This window comes from Centrocercus urophasianus, unplaced genomic scaffold (assembly GCF_019232065.1).
Source record: "Centrocercus urophasianus isolate 14NV4802_14NV808 unplaced genomic scaffold, USGS_Curo_1.0 seq_6, whole genome shotgun sequence".
NCBI classification, from domain to species: domain Eukaryota; kingdom Metazoa; phylum Chordata; class Aves; order Galliformes; family Phasianidae; genus Centrocercus; species Centrocercus urophasianus.
This window is the reverse complement of record NW_024885199.1, coordinates 35,213-56,846: the sequence shown is the minus strand read 5'-3', so window position 1 is coordinate 56,846 and position 21,634 is coordinate 35,213. Positions and strand designations below refer to the sequence as shown.

At 47.3% G+C, this 21,634-nt stretch overlaps 2 protein-coding genes across 5 annotated transcripts; both read right to left on the bottom strand.

Moving 5' to 3' along the window:
- Positions 1-2,428: 2,428 nt before the first annotated feature.
- LRIF1 (ligand dependent nuclear receptor interacting factor 1) lies at positions 2,429-10,778 on the bottom strand. 3 transcript variants are annotated; one of them, XM_042836399.1, is made up of 4 exons: positions 10,708-10,778; positions 5,826-7,341; positions 4,071-4,349; positions 2,429-3,069 (listed from the first exon to the last, which is right to left on the bottom strand). In XM_042836399.1, exons 2-4 carry the CDS (start codon positions 7,326-7,328, stop codon positions 2,605-2,607), a joined length of 2,247 nt encoding a protein of 748 aa, XP_042692333.1. In that variant the 5' UTR covers positions 7,329-7,341; positions 10,708-10,778; the 3' UTR covers positions 2,429-2,604. The 3 variants fall into 3 exon arrangements, with proteins under 3 accessions (XP_042692333.1, XP_042692332.1, XP_042692334.1); XM_042836398.1 differs by lacking the exon at positions 10,708-10,778 and adding an exon at positions 7,982-10,355; XM_042836400.1 differs by lacking the exon at positions 10,708-10,778 and adding an exon at positions 7,982-8,011 and having other exon boundaries at positions 5,826-7,333.
- Positions 10,779-12,253: 1,475 nt separating this feature from the next.
- Positions 12,254-21,471, bottom strand: LOC122169903 (cryptochrome-1-like). 2 transcript variants are annotated; one of them, XM_042836415.1, is made up of 11 exons: positions 21,358-21,471; positions 18,746-19,169; positions 17,878-17,994; positions 17,290-17,437; positions 16,855-16,995; positions 16,301-16,471; positions 16,083-16,223; positions 15,192-15,343; positions 14,398-14,495; positions 13,343-13,453; positions 12,254-13,011 (listed from the first exon to the last, which is right to left on the bottom strand). In XM_042836415.1, exons 2-11 carry the CDS (start codon positions 19,156-19,158, stop codon positions 12,914-12,916), a joined length of 1,590 nt encoding a protein of 529 aa, XP_042692349.1. In that variant the 5' UTR covers positions 19,159-19,169; positions 21,358-21,471; the 3' UTR covers positions 12,254-12,913. The 2 variants fall into 2 exon arrangements, with proteins under 2 accessions (XP_042692349.1, XP_042692350.1); XM_042836416.1 differs by lacking the exon at positions 21,358-21,471 and adding an exon at positions 20,174-21,194.
- Between the last annotated feature and the right edge of the window lie 163 nt (positions 21,472-21,634).

Below are 21,634 nucleotides of genomic sequence, written 5' to 3'. Positions count from 1 at the left end.
ACTTTAAGGGATGAACAGTGCAGAAAAACCCAATCTGCGCTACAGACAACATGGCTGCATGAGGAGCAGTTCCAACGACCTGCAAGGTCCTGGGCTGTTAAGTCACTTTGCTGCTACAACTTTCCCATATCGGCACACCAAGAGGTTTGTCTTCGCTCTCAGAGATCCTCTCAGCTTCCAATAGAGCTCTCCAAGAGAGATGCCTGCTCTTGCACAGATGTCTTGGCTTCAACTTTCTGAATTGCCCATTTTCCATTACTCAATCACAGGGAACCACCGTCTTCACTTTTTTCTAACAAATCTGACTGATCACGTTTCTTCAAAACCTTGCAGCAAGGATTCTTCTCTGAATTTTCACTATTTTGTCATAATCTCTACAGAAAACAGAGGAGTAAGCAAGCAGTTTGTTAGAGGAAAAGAGGTTGTGAAAGAAAGGTGATACGTCACAGAACTTAAATCCTGAAGGATTTAAGAGGATAAATGAACAGAGCTTGATCTGTTTCGCTGTACATCATCAGAATGTAAAGATGTTAAGACAGACGACAGGATAGACAGAAGACATCTGTTGGAAGAGCATCGCGAGCTCAGCGAGACATCGTGAGCACAGCGCGACACAAGGCAAGAGGCTGCTTCTCTTTCCTGATTGCTGTCCCAGTGTGCCGGCTAGGATGGACGCAGCTTTCTTCACAGCAGTCTGTACAGTGCAGCATTCTGGGTTCATGACAGTGCTGGTAACACACCAGCACTGTGGCTGTTGCTAAACAATACCTGCACCAGCATCCAGGTTTTCTCTGTTTTTCACTCTACCCTCCAGCAGGAACACAGAAGCGAACAGAACCAGGACAGCAGACCCCAAATTACCAAAGCGATGCTCCACGCCACGTAACTTCATGGGTGTTTGTTGATTCTGTGTGCACCTTTCCAAGCAACCATTATGTATGCCGGTCTCACTTCAACCAAGTGGTTCAAGCATCAGCCCGCTGATGGCACACATTAAATTCTTTATTTTGCTTCACCTGCATGCACAACGTTCACTTCACCTATGAAACTGCATTTATCTCAATCCACAAATCTTCTTGCCTTCTGCATTCTCCTCACGCAATGGGGAAGGTAAATGAGCAAGCAACTCTGCTGGCTTATGTCAACCCGCCGCACCCAATACGTAGTGAATAGTCCCACTTTTCCCACAAAACACTTCAAGACAGGCTTAGCCAAACTTACGCTGCTTCCATACTTTCAGGAACAAGATGAGACAAATGTTTTCCTCATTGGTGTCATTCACTGATCAAAAATCCCACCTCCCATAAATTAGCCTCTGTGCTTTGCATATTTACCAAGAAAGTATGTGTAACTCACTTGCTCTCTCTTACAGAGCAAGTTCCACAGGGATCTGTGATGTTGAATAAAGCCATAACTAGGTAAGAAAAAGCAACGCTACGTTCTGTTAGCAGTGCATTCATGGCAGCAGCAATAAAGACTTCAAAGAACTGCATGAAGTCCTTAAAAATTCAGTGATGTGACAACATTTAATGTGGCACAAAGGGACATGGGTCAGCGATGGGACCTGGTCAGCTGATGGTTGGACGTGATCATCTTGAAAGTCTCTTCCAACCTAGCTCATCCTGTGACATGGACAACAGAGAGGAGCAGAAGGCCTCCAGACCACATGACATCACATGCTGGGGAAACACTGAAGAGCTATAAAAATCATGATGGCAAAGACAGCTTCGGTGCTCTTTCTCTTCTACAATGCAAAACGTAGGCAGCATCAAACGAAGGAGACATTCAAATAAAGACTGAACGAGTTAACGGAAGAGACATTCATCAGGAATTCTTAAAGATACCACTCACAGACAAAGAAATGTATCTTTTTTGCTTAAATAAGGAATGATTCAGTTTAACTCATTAAAGTAAAACAAACAACCCACCCTACCCAACAACCAAATAATCCTACAACCAAACTTCAACATTGCACATCTGTCAAAGGCCTTATAAAGGCTTACAACAATAACTGCAGGAAACACGTACCGAAATAACTTTACTGGTACACTTCAGCAGCTGTTAGTACTGGTTCCCCTGGATATCAGCATCATTACTGCCTGAAGACTAATCCCCAAACCTCTTAAATAGCATTTATTAAACACTGACCATGGACCTTTTTTGACAAGTGACAGTTCCTAGTAATTCACAAAAGCTGTCATGCAGTATAAAATATTAAGAAAACAAAAAAATATACATTTACAAGGGGGGAGGGTGCTATTTGCACTCTGTCTCTAACAGATGGGCTACAAATTTCCAAATTGGGGAAGTTTATTTTCTAAGACTAGTAGAGAAACCCCTTTAATGCAAAATACAGAGGATATGCTAAAAATAGTAAAAACACTCTCTTCTGTATTCTGATACGCATACATGTCCCAGAAGCACAATCTGGTGGTCCAAGTCTTTTATTTCTAGTCTTTAGTAGGAAAATTATTTTTATAAATACACATTATAAATTTCCTCAAGGTCCTCCTTTTTCCAGAAATATTCACCTTCATTCAAACGCAAAATTTCTTCTTCAAGTCACTGAGATGAAGGTGAATACGGTTCAGACCACCACCACCTTCAGTATTTCAGATTTGCTGCATTTTTTTTACGCATTTCCTCAAGTGCTGCTTCCCGCTCTCTCAAGAGCTGCTTGAGTCGTTTTATCTTCTCGTCCCGGATCGTTTCATCCAGGTCTGGGGGAGTCAAAGGGAAAGCATCATCTCTGAAAGAGCCTTCAAAAAGTGAAGCATGGTCTTCACAGGACACTAACACTGGAATATCTGAGTCTGTATCATCGCTGTTTTGGGAGCACGGCTCTCGCTCAGCGTCTGTTGAGGATACAAAGTCTGTGGAAATGCTTCGCTGCAATAAGGCAGGTGGAGGAGAAACACTTCTGTTTAGTGTGATAGAACTTCCCCCACTGTATTCTGAACTTGAGCTCGTGGCTGACTTGACTGATGCTCTCCTTCTCTTTCCACTGTCTGGCAGTGAAAATTTTGTTTTTCTTTTCTTAGATAAACCCTCTTCTAGATCCAAAATAACCTGTAAGATCAAGAAACACACAAAGACACTCCTGTTAAACTGAGGACCATTTGACATGACACGATCACAGTTACTGGGCACATACTGCAGGAGTTACTTATTGCTTGTTTCTTAGAATCACTTTCCTAGGCAGTAGATCTGCTCAACATAGGGTTCTCCACATACAGTTATCAAAACATGAAAAGGCCTTTGACTGAGTAGAGTACAACCATACAAAAGAAAATGTAGAACACGAAGGCCGAACAGAACCACTTTCTATGGATAAAAATCATTTTCATGCATTAAAATGCAAGGCTTTACAATAAAGGAACCTTTCCAGAAGCACTCCAGAATGTTCCTATCCAATGACAAAGGACTAAGTTCATAAAGACACTGCAACTCTCAACACCTCGCAAGTACATGAGCAAATTTCTCTAAACAACACTGATTGTGACAAAGTGGGCAGCTCTTTTGTGAAGTGAGACACATCCAGCCATGTGAACGTCTGAAGTGCCTTCAAATAACAGCACTTGCCTGATCTGGAATACACAGATAAAGCTGCCCAGGAAAATTCTTGATTGCTCTGCATATATCCATTGCACTACTTGATAAGCCTAATTGTTCGTAGAAGGCTAAATACGAATCAGGGTCTTATACAGAGGTATAGCTCCTACTCCCATAAATGCTGTCCTTTTCACTGTTCAGTCATAACTAGCGGGTCAGCATCATCAAAGCATTTGCTCTTCAGGTTTCTTCCAGCTGAACCCAGAAAAGAGGATAAGAAAGAAAAAAAATAATAATAAAAGAGTACTCAGGTCATACTGAAATCACTCAGCTCTGCAGCGGTACAGAAACAAGTCCAAGGATCAGCTCCCATCGTGATCTAACAATTATCGACTTCCCCTGACAAATCCAGGTGAGACAGCCCAGGCAAAAAGCACAACCCCGTACTGACGACACTCACACTGCCTTCTGAACGTGCTGCAGCACACATATTTTAGCACCAAAAAAAGTCAAGGTACCTTTTCCTCTTTAATACATTCCCGATGTCGGTCTGTTATTGTCACATCTAACGAGGAGGAAGTGCAAGAATCATTTTTCTTTTCCAAGCTGTTACTGGAGCTCACCCTCTCATCTGGTTTCTCACAGGAGGTTGTTAATGGTATTCTCTTAAGGTAGACTCTCTCCTCCTTATAGAGACCAAATTTTGTCCTTAATTGCAAATACTGTTTCCAATGTGGCTTCTCTTGGTCTTTATTTTGATTAACTTTTCCTAGTGAATACATCTTTTTACGCTGGACCTGCAATACAGAAACAGTAAGAGAACCATGAATCTCTCCATGTATGTAAAAGCCTTAGTTTACTCAAAGCCCTAATGACAATTTGTTCTTTTCCACAAGCTGCATTTAAGACATGTAAGCCAATTTTGAGGAATTACAGGCAAATTATCATAGGCCTAACATTAATTACTTAAAACATCAGGTGCACTGCACAATATCCGGTAAATGCAAAGTCCAACTAGTAAACTACAGAATTAAAAGAAGCAACAGGGGCATCACCTATCCTAAAGGCCGTAAGTATCAAAGGCAAATAACAAGAGATCAGTGTTCTATACGTCATCGCTTTCAGGCTGATGAAAACAATTCTTATTTGCATTGTGGTTGATAATACCAACGAAGCACTATTAACCACCTCCAACATCTAATCCTCACTGTAACCTGAACTGGCTTTTTTAATATGCAAGATCAAGATCACATCATTACATCTGGCACCCATAGGCTCGCAAAGTTAAGGACCAAAAGCCAACAACTGAAATGCTATTTTTCACAGATGTGAAGTCAAACGCTACCACTTGCCATCATAAAGTCCTCAAAGAAAAAAAGTCTACTTGAACGATTTTTTGGGAGGAAGAGATCCTACAGTCTACTGCCATGAATAAATGTCTGAAATGTGCATACGCACACTTATCTGACATTTCTCTTTGGCCTGGTCAACAGAAGTATACACTTCCTTCCGAATGATTCTTCACCTGGAGGCAAACTCCTTCTGTCTTCAGAAGCAACTGAAATCTTGACTTGCAATCCTTCATAGGTACAGAGTTTGTGGAATTTGCAGCTATAGCCTTTGAGATATTTCTTACGCTATGATTTTAGAAGAATACACAGGCAGTCAAAAAGGGGACAGCTCTGTTGCCATTGAAGATTTTGAGCTTCGCCTGCCTGATATCAAGCCACAAGAAAAAGAATCCCACTGCATCACAGCATGAAAGAAAGGAAATGTAGCTCTTGCCTTTGGCTCTATCAGCCAGCAGAAATTGGAGGAGGAACATCAGATTGTCTCAGAATGAAAACCTCTGTTTGACCGCTTGTCTTCCTTTCACATCATTCCAAGCTTCCCTACTTCACCCCATGCCTACAGCATCTGGCAGCAACGTTAAAAAGCAGAAAGCAACCAGAGCTTAAAGGCTGAACAGCTTACCCATATTCTTATGTGCGATAACTAATCTTGTGAAGAAATAGAGACATCTTCTCCCTGCCTTTTTTTTTTTTTCCTTTATGCCTTTTCCCATTTGCACAGAGCAATTTAACTGGGAAAAGAATAACCTTTTCAGCTTTTGAACTAAAAAAAACAAAATAATCTAATTTTAAACCAGCATTTCTGGTGACAGGTTACAAGGTAAAAACAGTCCGTCAACTTATGAAAAAGCCATTTCACTTAATCAGACCCAGGAGCATATAACAAGCAGAGACTGAGATTGTCACGTTTATTGGAGTTACCTTTTGCCAGTCTTCACTGAAAGCACACTCGTGTTCAGACTGAGGTAAAACAGCACTTGCTGCTTTGGGGGAATGAATCACTTCCTTGCCATCTTGGCACGTATTTTCCTGCATCCCTAACGCCGTAATTGGGGTTGTTCCACTTGAGATGCTCTCCATGAAGGGCAAACTTTTTCCCTGGTTTACAGTGGAACTCTGCTCCTCAACACTTGGTATCACCAGAGCTGCAGATGCAGATTTTAAGTCATTTCTTAAACTTCCAGGTGAAGAAGCTTTAGAGTTTGTACACACTTTAGGATCTTTCTGAGGTAACGGCACTCCTTTGTTTTTGGATAATACCAGATTCACCACTTTATTGCTTATTTTAGTGACTTCAGTAGAATCAATTAGCTTGGATGTTCCCTTTTTAAGTGAAGCACCACAAGAGGAAGATGCCTGCATGTCAGCTTGGGCTGATAGAACATCAGAACCTCTCCTGGTCAATAAATAGACTTTCCCATTGCACATGACCAGAGCATTATCCTTAATGGACGTGATTTTTGTTTTGCTTACACCAGAACCAATAGAAAAGCGTGACAAAATATTTGCAGAGTTCACTTCTACATTCTTCATATCTGACAAAGTTTTCAAGATCTTGGAAGCCACGTTATTTGATGACTTTACAGGAATAAGGCAGGGCGCTGGCAACTGCGGACTTTCTCGCACAATCCATTTCATTGGTGCGTGCTGGCACTGCTGAGCATCAGACGTTCCTGTCTCAGGAGAAGAGCTATGTGCCTTTTGTGGAGCTGCCATTTGCAACGTTTTTGAAACATCTGGGGCAGGTTTGGGGTTGTCAGCTTGCAAACGCTTGGGAAGAACTGTTTTCACTGCGTTCACAGGTGACACATAAATCACCATTGGCATTTTTTTACTATCAGCTCCATCAGACACATTTGTTGCTGCGGCGGCAAGTATTTTTTGCTGGATTGAAGCCGGTAAAAAAGAAGCTGGGACAGATTTCACTTCTGCATCCGCTGGTATCTGGAGGTGGTGGCCAGAGGGCAGTACTGGAGGCTTCACAGAAATGGGATTATCTTTGGTGTTTCCCAACATGTGTGCAGTGTGACTCTGCTCAGATGAACTCGTTACGGCAGCGTTCTGCAAAGACTGTCTATCAACCGAAACACAACTACTCTGAATGTCAGCAGCTGATTCTGTCGTTACGCTTTCTTTATCAGAACCTGCTCTAACACCTCCCTGTTTGTCTAACGTCCTTGGAAGGATAATCTTTCCAGAATTAGGAGACTGAAAAACAGGTATCTTAACAGATGAAGATGCAGCAGTACTGGCAAGCTGTGTCTTAAAAGCAAGATGGACTGGACTAGAAACATTCACGTTAGGATTATTTGACATGGCTGAAGACTGAACTACTGGCACAAAGTTTCCAGAAGGTTTAGAAATTGGGAGTAATTTCAGAAGGTTTTTTCCATCTGGTCCCGTCGTCTGAACTACTCGGTACATACAGCCTGCAATGCTTAACAAAACAAAGAAAGGAGACAAGAAAGAAAAAAAGAAAGAAAGTATAAGTGAACACAGCACAGATATTTTAATTAATGTCCATCAGTGAATTGTACACCCAGTGCTGCTATGCCTTAGAAACAGACTAGCTATCAAAAAACTCCAGATCTGATTTTCAGCAACCACAGAGGCAAAAATCATGCTGATCATTCTATATATACATTTTGGGTTAGCATTTCAGAATACTACAGACTAAACATCACATCCAACAATTACACCATAGAGAAGCAAGAAAGAGCGTCCTTCTCAGATAACAATGAGTTTAAAGACCCAAGGAAACATCTTAAATTATCCTTCTCTTCTGCTCACTGGGCCTTTCTTTCTCCAATGGAAAAAAAAAAAAAAAAAAAAAAAGCTATCTCCAGCTTTAACAGAAAAGCTGTATTTTGCTCCTTGCTGTATTAACACCCATAGTTAGCGATAAGAAGTACGAATTTCAGGAAAGCTTCAGGAAAATACAGGCAGATTAATCACTTGACAAGATGGAAGCAGAAATTACTTTAGACAAACTAGTGGAAAAAATAAAGTAAGATGCAAAATACATTCACTTTGTGAAATAAGATGCACGGTGTCCAACTCACTTGCCTACAGCTCACCTGCTCATTCTTTCTCTGGACAGATACATGCTACAAGGTCAGTCATCTTCAAAGAAATTAAAGAAAACAAATGTAATCAAGGAACACATGGAAGTTCTGTATGATTTATAGAAACAGGAGTCTAAGAAGAAAAGGGCTTCAAGAACTAGAAGGAACACAGAGAATCAGAACCGAAATCTGAAGATGAAGATGTGAAGACAAAAAGTCAAAACAGCAGACAGACAGAATCTCATCAGTTCGAAAGTTGTGACTGCTTCAAATGCCAAGATAGGAATGACATAAGACTTTCAAATCCACTGCAAGACAGAGAGACGCTCCCACTCCGCACGAGTTCCCCTGAACGCATGGATCTTCCCCAGAGAACTCCTGGACTCTCAGTGGAACAACCTACTGCCCCAAGCACTGCCAACAGGGCACAGCAGGCTGATGCCAACAGGAACAGAACAGTTCCTCTCGCTAGAGTAGAAAAGATCCAATGAACAGCACGTAGCTTCATGGCTTGACATCAGAACCAGGATAAAAAGGCAAAGCTGCCAACTCGAGCATCAGCCACCAAAAGTATTCTAGTTCTGTCCTACTGACTTTCTACATCAACAAATTAACTGAAAACATGATCTTATTTCCCAAACTCAGTCCAGATGACAACAGTACTGCGTTCTGCTTGCTGTCAAGTAGTTTTTCAACCACTGAAACTGTTTTTCTGGCAGCAAAGTAATACAGCTGGGTCTTCCAAGTCAGCTTAGAATACAGCCATTAGTAGAGAACATCCACGCATGAAGCCGTTGCATCTGCTCAAACGTGGTCCTTTCCCAGCAAATGAGAAACCAGAAGGGCGCTCTTGACTCCCTGATTAGATCAGCTCCTGGTTGTCAGAGATCGCATTTCCCTTGATGGCCAATATAAATGTCTGTGCTACTGTCTGTCTAAAGGCTTTAGACATGCAGAGTTTTCTTTGCTGTAACCTTACAGGTAGCATTTACCAAAGTATTGGACAATTATGTCCAATTTCATTTCTAGGCATTCGGTGTGGAAAAAGAAGAGACTGAAGTAATTTATCGGTGCAGCGGTCAGGAAATTCTTTGTTTTAAAAACAACAGCATCCTGGAAATGACAGCATTGCCAACACTCCACGTAGTTCTCAGTGGATGCTATCAGAGCAGTCAGTGGTAAAACAGAGTAGGACGTTTTGGAACCAGAAAGGTCAGCTGATAGAAACTAGCACGGAAGCATCGTGATCTTACATAAATATTTCTGCTTAAATGAAGAGCAACAACTAGAAACACTTAAATGTTTGAATGTAATTAAAGCAGAAGAAAATAAACAAACAAACAAAAAAAAACCAACGTGTTTTTTGAAGCACTTTTAAACCTCCCAGCTCCACTGATGATGCAGAACCACGAAGCTCAGCACTGAGCTCCTAGACAGCACTTCGAACCACCGTCCAAAATTCTCAACAGAGGTAAGTGACACCAAAGTGACATTTTCTTCAGCAAAAACTGTTATTATTTTGCTACAAAGACAGCATGTGTGGCAATACCAAAAGCTTCCTCCTCAACTACAGGAGTTGAGCATTAAGCAACCAAGGAAAGCAGTGATAAGAGAAGGAAACAGGAAGGAAGGATATTTTTAACATATATATATAAGCACCACTTTCATATCAAGCTAGAAAAACAGAAAATAGATCCTGTATTTTCCTCTGTTGGAATGATTCCTGTTTTCTTCACTCATACAATCAACCACAGCAGTATCTTTATATTGCAGTCTTTTCTTTCTGGTGAGCTGCTTTTTCAGCTGCCCATCCACCCAGTAACCCACTTCAGAAACAACTTCCTCCTCATAACTATGAATAAACCAATCAGGGACCACAAGTTCTACAAACCTCAGAAAACCAACTTCATTTATTTCAATGGGCACAATCAAATCCTGGAAGCGGCCGAACAAGACTGAGCATAAATTGGAGGCCTAAGCCCAGGAACAAATTAAATAAACTGTGACTGCAGTTCAAATTCCCTTCACACAGCCATGTCCTGTCCATGCGTAAACTGAGTATCACAGTTAAGTCTTGCTGTTATCACTGAACAAAGTCTAGAAAGCGATTCTGACTTTCTGTGCGAAGCCAGAAATCCTGCCCAGAACTTTGGTGAAAGCCTTTCCCAACAGCTTCATATTTTCCCATAATCCAGCAACTTTCAGCAACGGCAGCAAAAAACATTCAGTGCTGGTTCACAGCTCTGTACAGAAACACTTTCTCCCGCCCCAAAACAGCCCTTGCGTAGGAGAACAATTAAGAACAATCAGGACAATCAGGAACAATTAGTAACAATTAGAACAACGACTCCCAGCGCCGCTCGCCATGGAGCGCCCACCAATGCTCCCAGCACAGCCGGCTCAGCCGCGCCGCTCGCCGCCAGCCCCGAACGGCAGAAAGCCCAGAGCGCAACGAGCGGCCCCACAAGGACAGCAGCCGGGCGCAAAGCCGCCGTGCAGCCGGGAGCCGGCGGGCCCGACCGCGCGTCTCCTTCCCGCACGTCGCCCCGTCGAGGCGCCCAGATGCCGGAGGCGGGACACGCGCCCTCGACGGCCGCCCGGCCCTCCCGCTCCCGGCTTCCCCCCGGATCCTCCCCAGCCCAGCGCCCCGCGGCGGCCGCCCGGCCCCGCGCGTTGCGGCCTCGCCCCTCTCAGCGCCGGGCCCCGCCGACGGCGCGAGGAGGGTGGCGGGACCGTACCTGGCGGTTGGCTCCCTGCTCGGCCGTACCGGGCCCTGCCGAGCCGCCTGGGAGCGCGGCGGCGGAGACGGCAGCGGCGTCGTTGCCCGCCCCCGTCCGCCCTCCGCCGGGAGGGGGCGAGCGCCGGGCCGGCCCGCACCGCGCCGCCCGGGCCCGGTACTCACAACTGCTGTGCGCTGCCCGACCGCTCCTCTCGGCTCCGCGAGGCCCCCGGCGGGCGGCGGGACATGGCGGGGCGGCCTCAGCCGCGGGGCCGAGCGCAGAGCCGGCTGCGAACAACGGCCGCGGCGGGAGGGGCGCGGCAGGCCGTCACTTCCTGTACAAGAGCCGCCGCTCGGGGGCCGCTTCCGTTCCGGACACTTCCGGGAGAGAGAGGAAATGGAACGCGACTCCGCCCTGCGGCAGCGAGGGACATTGCGAGCGGCGGCGGCACTTCCGGCCGGAAGCGGTTGGCGGCGTCGGGGTGGGAGAGCTTCTCGCGGGACCGGAAGTAAGGGAGTGAAGGAGTCGCTCCTGGCGCCCCCTCGTGGCCACATGGCGCCATCGCAGCGCCCCCTGCCGGACCCGGGGCGCACAGCGCCGCTCCGCTCCCCGCACAGAGCGAGCGGCAGAACCTCGCGCTGAATCCATTCGTGCAGCCTCCAAGATTCGCGGCGCCTCTGTCTGTCACGAGAGGAGAACTTGACTGGAGAGTAACTCGGTGACATTTTGCTTTGCCTGACTGCAGATTGTCACAGCGACATGAAATGCAGAGCACACGAGGGGCTCCTCGCTGTGCTGGGAGGAGCAGCTCAGTGGAGCTCCGTTCTTCCACCTGTGTTGGCAGGTTGCTCTCACCCGTGAGAGCAGCTCTGCTGTTCTTGCAGTTTCCTGCTCAAGTGTTTCTCTTACATAGCTTATTTGCAGACACAAATCTCAGTTCTTCCAACCAAAGACCAAACCGTGCAGCTGCTTTTCAACAGAAGGTGTCCCAAAGATTCTTTGAACCTCCACACCTGCAGTCTCTCCTCCTAGGAAACAATGCCACTCCATCCTCATGCACACCTATGACCAGCAAGCACCCAAAGTCTTTGCTTGCACAGCAATGCTAGACGTGACACTGAAACAGCAAAAGCTGTCCTCTTTAGAACATGAAGGAGATGAGTGTGCCTTAAAAACACGATGCAATACCCAGCTCTGCATTGCCCTCATCCAGGGCTCAGCCTTTCATTCAGGTCATCCTGGCAACCCCTCTGTGTGCTGAAGAGGAGCATGCTGAGAAGCACCAGCACAGCCAGCAGCTCAGTTCAGGCTTAGCACAGCAGGAGGACACGGCTCATTCTCAGATCTTTCTGATGGTCCTCACAGCTTTTGTATTTACTGTAAAAAAATAAAAATAAAAACACACCCCCAGTTCATGTGGCTCATAGGCTGCTTCTGCACTGGTCAACAGATGCCTTCAGAGTGAAGAAGTCTGGGTGTATGGGATTGATGCAATAGTTGTCTTCTTTCCAAAGAGGGCAGATGGACACCAATTGTGACAACAGATTAATCTACAGACCTTACATTTTTTCATGTCAGAAACTATTTTTATTTCTTTTATAAACGAAAGTAGTACCCACGGTGATGAAAACCCACAACCATAACAGAACCCCAACCATAACAAAGAAAACAGGCTATTCAGCCTTGTGACACTTCAGAAGGAGCCATTTCAACGGAAGGGGGAATTTTTACATGTGATACATGAGAGGAATAAAATACCTATCCTACAGTTCTAGAAGGACATCAGCCCTTACCCACTGAGAAACTATATAACAATGCCCTTAAAATTTGCCTGTCTAAGGCAAATCCTGCTTTTAACACTAATGTGTGAAAACAATAATATCAATTTATTCTTAAACTGACATGTATTTGTCATGTTGGAAAGAGTGGCATTTATCATCAAAACTATTTATAAAGATGCATGAACGTTGAGTGGATTTGAATAATAGCAACAGAGAAACACGTCCATTACCTATAGCTGCAATAAATGACTACTAAGCCACCAACAGACAGACAAATTCATTCAAAATAACTGCAGTAACAAATGCATGGAAGGTACAAAGCTTTTGCTGGTGGTTGGTTCACACAGGGGGCAAAGCATGGAGTGCAGCTCCTCCTGGCTCAGATGGCCTCTGCTCTCCCTTCTGCCATTTCTCAGTTCCCAGAGGGTTAAACCCCGATGGATCTAGGTTTGTTCTGTCATCCTGGCTGCTTTTGTCTTTGTTAAGTTTTCCTCAGAGCGGTCCCGCTTCAGCTTCATTTCCATTGGGTCATCTGCATCATCTGTGGCAAGAAGGGAGGAAGAACAAAAGTTTGCAGCCTTTCAGACCTCAGTGCAGCAACAGCTACCCCTGACAGCAGCAGGTAAAGCTACCAAGCATGCCAGAAAACCTATGTACAGGCAACAGGGTCCTTCCCTGCAACACCATCCCGCAGGGTTGGTGGGTATCAATGTGCAACCTCTGGATACATCAGTGGGCACAGGGTTGGAATAACGAACTCCATATGAGCCAGGGAGAGGTGGGGTTCCCATCCCTGGAGGAGTTCAGAACCACGGAGATGCAGCACTGAGGGATGTGGGCAGTAGGGGTAGGGTTGGACTTGGGGACCTCACCTCTGGTGAGCTGGGCTGTTCTGTACTGCTCCTCTCGGACCTGCTTCATCAGCTGCAGGTTGTGATCGCTGGCCTCCTTGTGGTCCACCATTGGGAAGGGGTAATCCTGACCTGGTACGACAGAGACTTGGCAGTAATAAGCAAGGACGTCTCACTGGGTTTACAGCAAAGCGAATTCTTTATGGAGCGGTGTATGGAAGGCATGGAGGATATAATTTGTCCCAGTTTAAAACAAACAAGCAAAAAGAACAGATTTTTCTAAAATCATTTTCAGCAGACTGTGGACAAATGAAGAGAAGAAATGTAAAAATCGAAAGAAATTTGGAGCGTAAAGCTGCTAATTCCAAGTTATTTGCTTTGGCAATATAAGAAAGTGCTGATGCTACAGAAATGACCCAGCTTGCCATTTCTGTGAGAGGCACTGATAACAAACACGATGCCACTGGATAAATGGATCTTTGGTGCCATTAAAGGACACAGCTAAACTTCTCGATGCAGCCTTGTTTGATGTTTCGATAAAGAAATTTTTTAAATTATTTTGATTTTTGTTGGAAAAAAAAAAAAAAAAAAAATCAATTTTTTGGTACATTTATGACTCCATTTTCAGTCGTAAATGCACTGCCTGCAGATGTTCAGATTGAATGCACAGCGTTGCAATCAGCTTTTCAACTCAAAAAATTGGCCATGCCTCTTTATGGGACTTTTACAAGACCCCTTTTACCTGAGAAAAACGCCCCTCGCTCCACAATCGTGCCTCATCCATGTCATCACTTTTTGGTAATATCTACATTTGTCACCAACTGTTTTCAAGGATGAAATGCGGGAAGAGTAAAACTTCACCAAAGATCTGTGATGAGCACATTGGGGACTCACTAAGAATCGCAACCACTGCCATCAAACCAGGCTGTTGCATTTACAAAGAGTGGGCTGGGTGAATCCATTGACAAAAGATAAACGCACGACTCATGGTGGAAGTGTGGCACTTCCATGTCACACCTGTGATTATTTTCTTACAATTATCAGCAGCAAAATCCTGAGCACAGTATCTGAGCTACCTATGATACATCCTGCTTGCTTCTGCTCCTCTTCAGAGGCCGTCCAGGGCTCGTAGATGTACTTAGAGGGAAAGTTCTTTAGAATAGGCAAGTACTTCCTACAACACAAGAAGAATAAAATGTTTTTATTACAGTCCTGCAGACAAATACACTTAAATGTAATCCAACCTACACCACATTCATTCTTGGTGGTTTTGCTGATACTGCAATCCATGAGAGTTCTGATTCATTTTATGCAAAAGATCTTTTTCTGTTCTGAATCCTCCACCAGTTAACATCACATAAACAAATAACAGGATTGATTTAAGCATTACTTCAGCTTTGACTTCATCCAAACTATTTTCACTGTAGACTTTCTCACTGCAAGTACAACTTAGGACAGAACCCACTTTTAGACTCTTTCAAAGATCGCTGAGGAAAATGTCAGCAAAGCCAGGTGTGCATTCCTGGGACGGATGGACTCCAGGTAATCAGTGATGTGTTAATAAGGCTCAGTCCACATCTGGGAGAGATGGGCTCCTTAAGGAGCTCATAAACTTCCACATTGACAGCATGGAGTGGAGCACACTCGTGTTCTCCCAGCAATTGGACACTACTGGAGTCTGCAGGCACTCACAGCCAATGCAGTTCCATGCTCAGTCATCACCTCCATAAGCACAGCCTTTGGGGTTTCCTTCCATGCTAAGTAAACCACAGGGATTGTGTTTCATGCAGATTGAGTTACCCAGCTCCTGCTGTCAGAGGAGCAGGGAAGCAGCACTGAGCAGAAAGCACCATGCTGTGTGTGGCCCTACCTGATGTACTGCCCCTCTGGGTCTGTGCGCCTCCCAAAACGGACCGAGCAGAAGATCCGTGTGTAGTGGTGGAAGAAGGCACTGGCTGACAGCCACATCCAGTTCCCTGCATTGATGCTGTAGTCAGCATCTAAAAGCAGCTCTTCAAAAACCTGCATTTTGGGGACAGGAAGAGAAAAAACACCTCTGAAATGGCTGCCTATGTGGTAAAAACACAACCGCCCAACATCCGCCACCAACCAACCAACAACGGATCAACAACCACTAATCAATCAACCAACAACCAGCCAAACAATCAACCACCACTAACCAACCAACAACCCAACCAACAAAAATCATCACTAACCAATCAACAACAAAACAACCACCCAACCAACAACAAAACAACCAACAAATAGAGGCTGGTAGATGGAGGTTGAAGCTTGCGCTGTGATCAGGATACTCTGCACACATGGAAGGAAGCTCAAGCAGGACCTGGTGTCAGAGAAACCCAAAGCCCAAAGGTCTGACTTTGAAGAGTGCTGCAGACCGAGCTGGTCTCCAATATTATCACCATCAGCCAAAATCAGACCTTGGGGATGGGAATGGCTTCTCACCACTGCACCCTGTACAGCACGGCCCAGACTCAAGAAAAAGACTGTGAGATTTTTATAAACCATGAGATTTTTAGCAAGGCTCAGTAATAAAGCACTGGTAGAGTCATAGAATCATTAAGGTTGGAAAAGACCACTAAGACTGCCAAGTCCTACCACCAACACATCCCCACCTTCCCCACTTCACAGCACCATGACGGTGCTCACGGTGTGCAGGGCTTTCTCAAGACCAGCCAGAAGGGAAAAAAAAAAAAAAAATCACCAAACAAAAAGAGAAAACCCAAAACCAGAAGTGAACCTTCATGCCCTCCTCCCAGCTGATCCAAAGGTCCCCGCGGGTCAGGAAGCAGGCGGCAGCGTGCCGGGCAAGGTGGTGGATCCAGCCCTCCTGCCTCAGCTGGGTCATGATTGCATCAATCCATGGGAAGCCCGTCTGAGCCTGAGGCAGAAATCAACGTCAGCCCTCCTGCGTGGTCCGAACCAAAACGCAGCCATCGTGGAAATGCACCTCGTTACCGTTTTCCATCTGTGGAGCCTCTCAGCATCCTCATACCAACGGATCTGGAGGCAGATGGGATTCCCGGCCATTTTGGTGAAGTTTGGTGTTGCTGATGCCACCGTGTAGAAGAACTCCCTCCACAGCAGCTGCCCTTGGAGCGACACGGGGGGCAGGGAGTGGTGCTTGGCCTGCAAAGACACAGAGATCGACGCTTCTGTTTGCTCATTCCGTGCAGCTTCACTCATTTTGTGATGCCCACAAAAGAAACGTTAATCTTAACCACACTGCTGCCTCCACGGTGGTTTCCCATGAAAGCCAAAGACCTGAAGCAATGCTTCTTGCACCAAAGCTGAATTCTGTTAGATCTTGTTTAGCCTTGAGCTTTCCCAATCTACCTTCCAAAAAGGTATCGCATAAGGATTTTTGATACTAGACATACACTGATCAGCATAGTCTGGATTCGTAAGACTGTGCCAAAGTTGCATTATTTGCATCATCTCTCTGCCAAGAAGGTTAAACCCCAGCCTCAGAAGCATTAGCCTTGCTTGACTATGGCCGATTTTCCCCTTACCTGAGCATAAATGTTTGACAGCCTATGAAAGAAGCTGCGGACTGACAGGCAGCCCATGCTGAAATAGGGGCTCAGGCCGGTGGTGCTTGGAAGCAGTGAATTTGGGACTGTTTTCGGCTTGGTGAAACTGGCCACCCAGCCCTGAAATGAGAACAGAAATCAAGGTTCAGGCGGAGCAAAGTGAGAAATGTTCAGCCAATGGACAGGGATGGGCTCTTGGCTCTTGGCTCATGCGCATGCAACACACCCATGGAAAATACTCCGACCACAATCCTCCCATCAAGAACAACAAAATCCCGAGGTGGAGCTGCTTAGAGGGCAAATCCTCAGCAAGAACTGGAGGCCACAGCCAACTGGTTTCTCGCAGTCCAGCCCCAACCACGCGCCATTGGATGGCACCAACCTCAGCCCACCCGCACAACCATCAGGACAGACCTGGTCTGCCAGGTGCTGCTCCAGGCGCTGCAGCCCTTCGCTCTCCCCTCCTCTCCATGGGGAGATGCTCTCGGGGGGAATCTTCAGATCCGTGGGCAGAGGGACCCTGTAGCACTCAGCCAGGCCCAGCTCAGGGGGGCTGCACCTCCTAATGTGAAAGAGAGGGAACCAGAGCCAAGAGAGTTTGCCAGACCCCATTCACACACCCAGACCTCCTCTGTTGTGGCACAGGGGAACCAAAGCACAGCCAGAAACCCCAAGCTGAATCTTCCGTGGGGGAGAAGGAGCCCATCAGAGCCAGAATCCAAGGTTGGAGAGCACCAGGATGTGGTGAAAGAGACCTGGAATTCCTTGGCCTCTCCTCTGCTCAACCTTCACATGCACAAAAAGTTTGTTTCAATGCACCCTACAAAAGCCTTCAGACTGTGCCACCCCCACCTGCTCTCCTCTCTGGACAGCAGGATCACATCAATAACCCTCCACGCCAAAAAGCAACGCAACGTCATGACTGAAAGTCACTGTCATCATTTGACGCCACTCGTTTGGGCAGAGGAAGGCCCTGCAGGTCCCCTGTTGGGTCTCACTTACTGGAAGTCCTCAGCTGTGAGATTTCGGACTGGCATCTCCGGGTCCCCGAGCAGGGACAGGATGTGAAGGAACCTCTTGTACGTCAGCGGGGGAGTCCCACCATTCAGCTCCAAAATCCTACGCGTAAAATAAAATCAGTGCTCGTGGTAACATGGATCAAGAGGGAAACTGGAGCTGTGTGTGGATGCGTGGGGAGGTGACAGCACAGTAACAGCCCCAGCCTGTGGAGCAACAACCAGTGGGAACAGATGGTTTGAATTCAAGATGGAACACCACATCCATCCTTGTGTTCACACCAATTAAGGGCTTTTCAGGGTGAGGGGTTAAGGCTGTTTTAATGAATACCTCCCTATCATTATTAACTTCATTATCTGCGGGCTTTCAGCTGTGAATAACTGCGTGGACCCACAGTGACCCACACACCAGTGAAAGTTGATCAGATAGATCCCAAAAGGCAGACAGAAGGATGCGTACAGAAGTTCTTTTGAATGTAGGACCATAGAATCATCAAGGTTGGAGAAGACCCTCATCTCATCCAACCATCAGACCATTCCCATGCGCTAGTGAATTTCTCCTGCTGTTTGAGAGTAGTCAGTGGAAGGGCTTAAAGTGAATTAAACTGCCCACAGGGGAAAAAATAACAAATTCCTCAGGCTCCAATTAGAACCAACATCCTGTGCAACCGCTGAAGCTTCTTCTGCCAACTCGGAATTCTCCAGCAGCCAGTGCCACTACCTCAGAGAGCCCCACCTTCTCAAAAGGAACTCATCAGAAGAACTGAGATCCTCAGCCTTTCCTCCATGATGTTTGCTAAATGTAAAACAAACCTTTTGGAGATGCCTTGCTGGTCTGTAGGGCAGCCACGTACCGTTGGGTGTCGTAGAGGCTGTGGCCCATCAGTGAGAGCACCTCGAAGCCCAGCTCTTCTCCCAGAGCCCGAATGTTGGCCTCCATCTCCTTGTAAAAGGGCTCCATCTCCGCATCCAGAGTCACCTGCGTGATGTTCCACTTCTGGACATGATCTCTGACTACAGACTTGTACTCTCCTTGAATGACCAGCAAGCAGGAACCCAGCTGGCACAAACTGCTCCTCAAATCCTCCAGGGATTGCAGCAGGAAATGCCACCGCAGGGCTCCTATGTGCATGGCGGACGTCATGAAGGCTCTGTCCAGGATGTAGACGGGGTAGACGACCTCGGAGGACTGCAGTGCAGCCAGCAGAGCTGGGTTGTCGTGCAGCCGGAGGCCCTTCCGGAAGAGGTGGATGGTGCGGTGCTGCATCCTGCCCACAGCTGTGGGAAGGGAGAAGAGAAGGCTCTGGAAAGACTTCATTGCACCAGTGGTCATCGTGGACGGTTGGGCAGCAAACCCCCAGAGGTCCCTTCCAACCCCCGTGGCTCTGATTCTGAGATCTGCCCCTTCCAACCTCGGCCATTCCACAATTCTACATTTGCTTGGAGAGTGCAGCATCCCCATGAAGGAATGAGGGCAAGTGATGGCCAGAAACAGAGCTCCTAACACTGCTCAGCTCTGTTTGCAGCAATCTTTTCTGTTTTTTCATAAGCTCTCATGGGAGAGATAGGACCAAAGTCCTGTGTACACAGCAGGTCCCACTGCTCAGCAGCTGAGTCCCATGCTCACAGGGTTCTCCCCACACTTACAGATTGACAGAATCATTAAGGATGGAACTTCTCATCTCCCCAAGCCCAACCCCAGCCCACTGTGCCCATAGAAACATCCCTCAGTGCCACAGCTCTGAACCCCGCCAGGGACAATGAGCCCACCGTTCCCTGGGCAGTCTGTGCCAACACATCGCTGCCCTTTTGGAGAAGAAATGGCTCTCAAAACCCAACCTGATCCTCCTCTGGAACAACACGAGGCCGTCACCTCTCATCCATCGTTACCCTTTGAAGCATTGCAGCTGACCTGAGGGCTGGAGCTGGGGGAGCTCAGGGCAGCTCACAGGGATGCACTCAGGGAGCAGCAGCGAGCAGCAGCAAGGAGCCCTGCCTCCCCCTGGGTTTGTGCCAACCTGCTTCTTGTTCCAAGCACCCACCCAAAGAATCAGGAGACAGCGGATGAGCACAGGATGAAGCAATTATCTCTAACCTGCTTCAGCTCCTCCCAGCAAACCTCCCTTCCTACACCCTCCTAAATGGCCGCAGTGCTGACGCAGCTCTGCCAACCTCACACCGTGCCCAAAAGCACACCTTGGCATCGCCGAAAAGCACCCAGCGCAGCCCCAGCTATAACACAGCCCACTGAGCGCCCCACAGACCCAAACCCACAAACTCACAGGCACTGAGGAGCTCACGGAGAGCACCAGGAAGGAGCCCAGCACCGACTGCACGCCACGGAAGAACAGGAAAAGCAAAGCACCAATGAATGGGGAGCACCCAGCTGGCACGTGGGGCACGGATTCACGTGTAGCGTGCAGAGCAGGGAGTCTGCAAGGGCTGCTCTGAGCACCACGGCCCCATCTTCAGGTTTGGATCAGATATTAGGAGAAATTCCTTCTCTGAAAGAGCAGTCAGGCACTGGCATGGGCTGCCCGGTGGGATCACCATCCCTGGAGGGGCTCAAGGAACGTGGGCAGCCAGTATGGTGGGATGGTTTGGAAATCCATGCGTTTGTGCAGTGATTATTGCACAGATATTGCCCTCTCATGGCCAGAAGAGCAAAAGCACCAATCAAACACACATCGCTAATTACTATAGAATACCCCGAGCTGGAAGGGACCCACAGGGATCACCAAGAGTTAAAGACACATTGCTGGTTGTGTTCTCCTTTCCAGGAGCTTTATGTAGGGATGAACATCACAACCCATGGGTGCCCTCCACGCCTCAATGCGTTCAGCCATCCCTTTTTGTGATACGACACAAGCCTGAGTTTGCTAATTAAAAATCACCAAGTTCTGATGAGTCAAGTTATCATCAGAGTCGGCTGATGGGCGTTGCTGTCCCTTGAGCTCTGCCCTGTTGCAGACTGGGCTGAACGGTAATTAACGCTAATTAACGAGGTGCCTTTTTTCAAGGTGCTCCTCTGCTCAAAGCCAGGTCAGGTCCCTGCACTGTGCTCGAGGTCCCCCATGGAATCACGTTTCTACATTTCACAAGTTGGCTGCTCCAAAAGTAATGCCTCCTGTTTGTTTTCATGGCAATTCAAGAAGCACAATCGCACGTGTTGATGGAGCAACTTCTCAGCTACAAAGCTTCATTTCTTTGCGTTATTTGTACGGGTACCCAGACAGAGAGATGCGAAAGTTTGGGTCTGAGGACCTGGGGCTGTCGTCACCCCACGGAGCCAACGCACAGCGCTCCTCCCCGCTGCTCCCTCTGCACTGAGAGCGTGACAACAGCGCAACGGCACAGCGCTGCACGCACACAGCCCTGCGCCCGCACCTCGGAGCTGTGCAGCGGAACCGTCACCAAAAGGACACCTCGGGAGTGACACAACACCGCCCCCGGGGCCCCGCGTTACCTCCCCGCTCGGAGCCGCGGTGGTCACCTCCCTCCTCCTCGTCTTCGTCCTCCTCGGGCCCCGCTGCCCCAGTTTCCCCGCCTGGCCCTGGGGCGACACGCAGCGCTATTCGACTTTAGGTCACGGGGCCGCTTATGCAACGCACAGCGGGGGGGCACCGGGGGCCGGCAGGGCTGTGCCCGCCCTGCGGAGCTCCCATGGAGGCGGGGAGCGAGGTGGGACATCGGGACACGGCACAACCCCTGCCGACCCGACCCGACCCGACCCGACCCGACCC

Bases quoted from the DNA above. Each gene is read 5' to 3' on its own strand.
- LOC122169903 (XM_042836415.1), bottom strand. From the start codon at position 19,158: ATGCAGCACCGCACCATCCACCTCTTCCGGAAGGGCCTCCGGCTGCAC. The intron at 17,438-17,877 runs GTAAGTGAGACC...CTTTCACATTAG, and splicing joins CTCACAGCTGAGGACTTCCA to GAGGTGCAGCCCCCCTGAGC. The intron at 15,344-16,082 runs GTTCACTTCTGG...CCCAAAATGCAG, and splicing joins GCTGGGAGGAGGGCATGAAG to GTTTTTGAAGAGCTGCTTTT.
- LRIF1 (XM_042836398.1), bottom strand. From the start codon at position 8,010: ATGTATCTGTCCAGAGAAAGAATGAGCAG. The intron at 7,342-7,981 runs GTGAGCTGTAGG...TGTTTTGTTAAG, and splicing joins TCCAGAGAAAGAATGAGCAG to CATTGCAGGCTGTATGTACC. The intron at 3,070-4,070 runs GTACCTTGACTT...TTGATCTTACAG, and splicing joins AATGTATTAAAGAGGAAAAG to GTTATTTTGGATCTAGAAGA.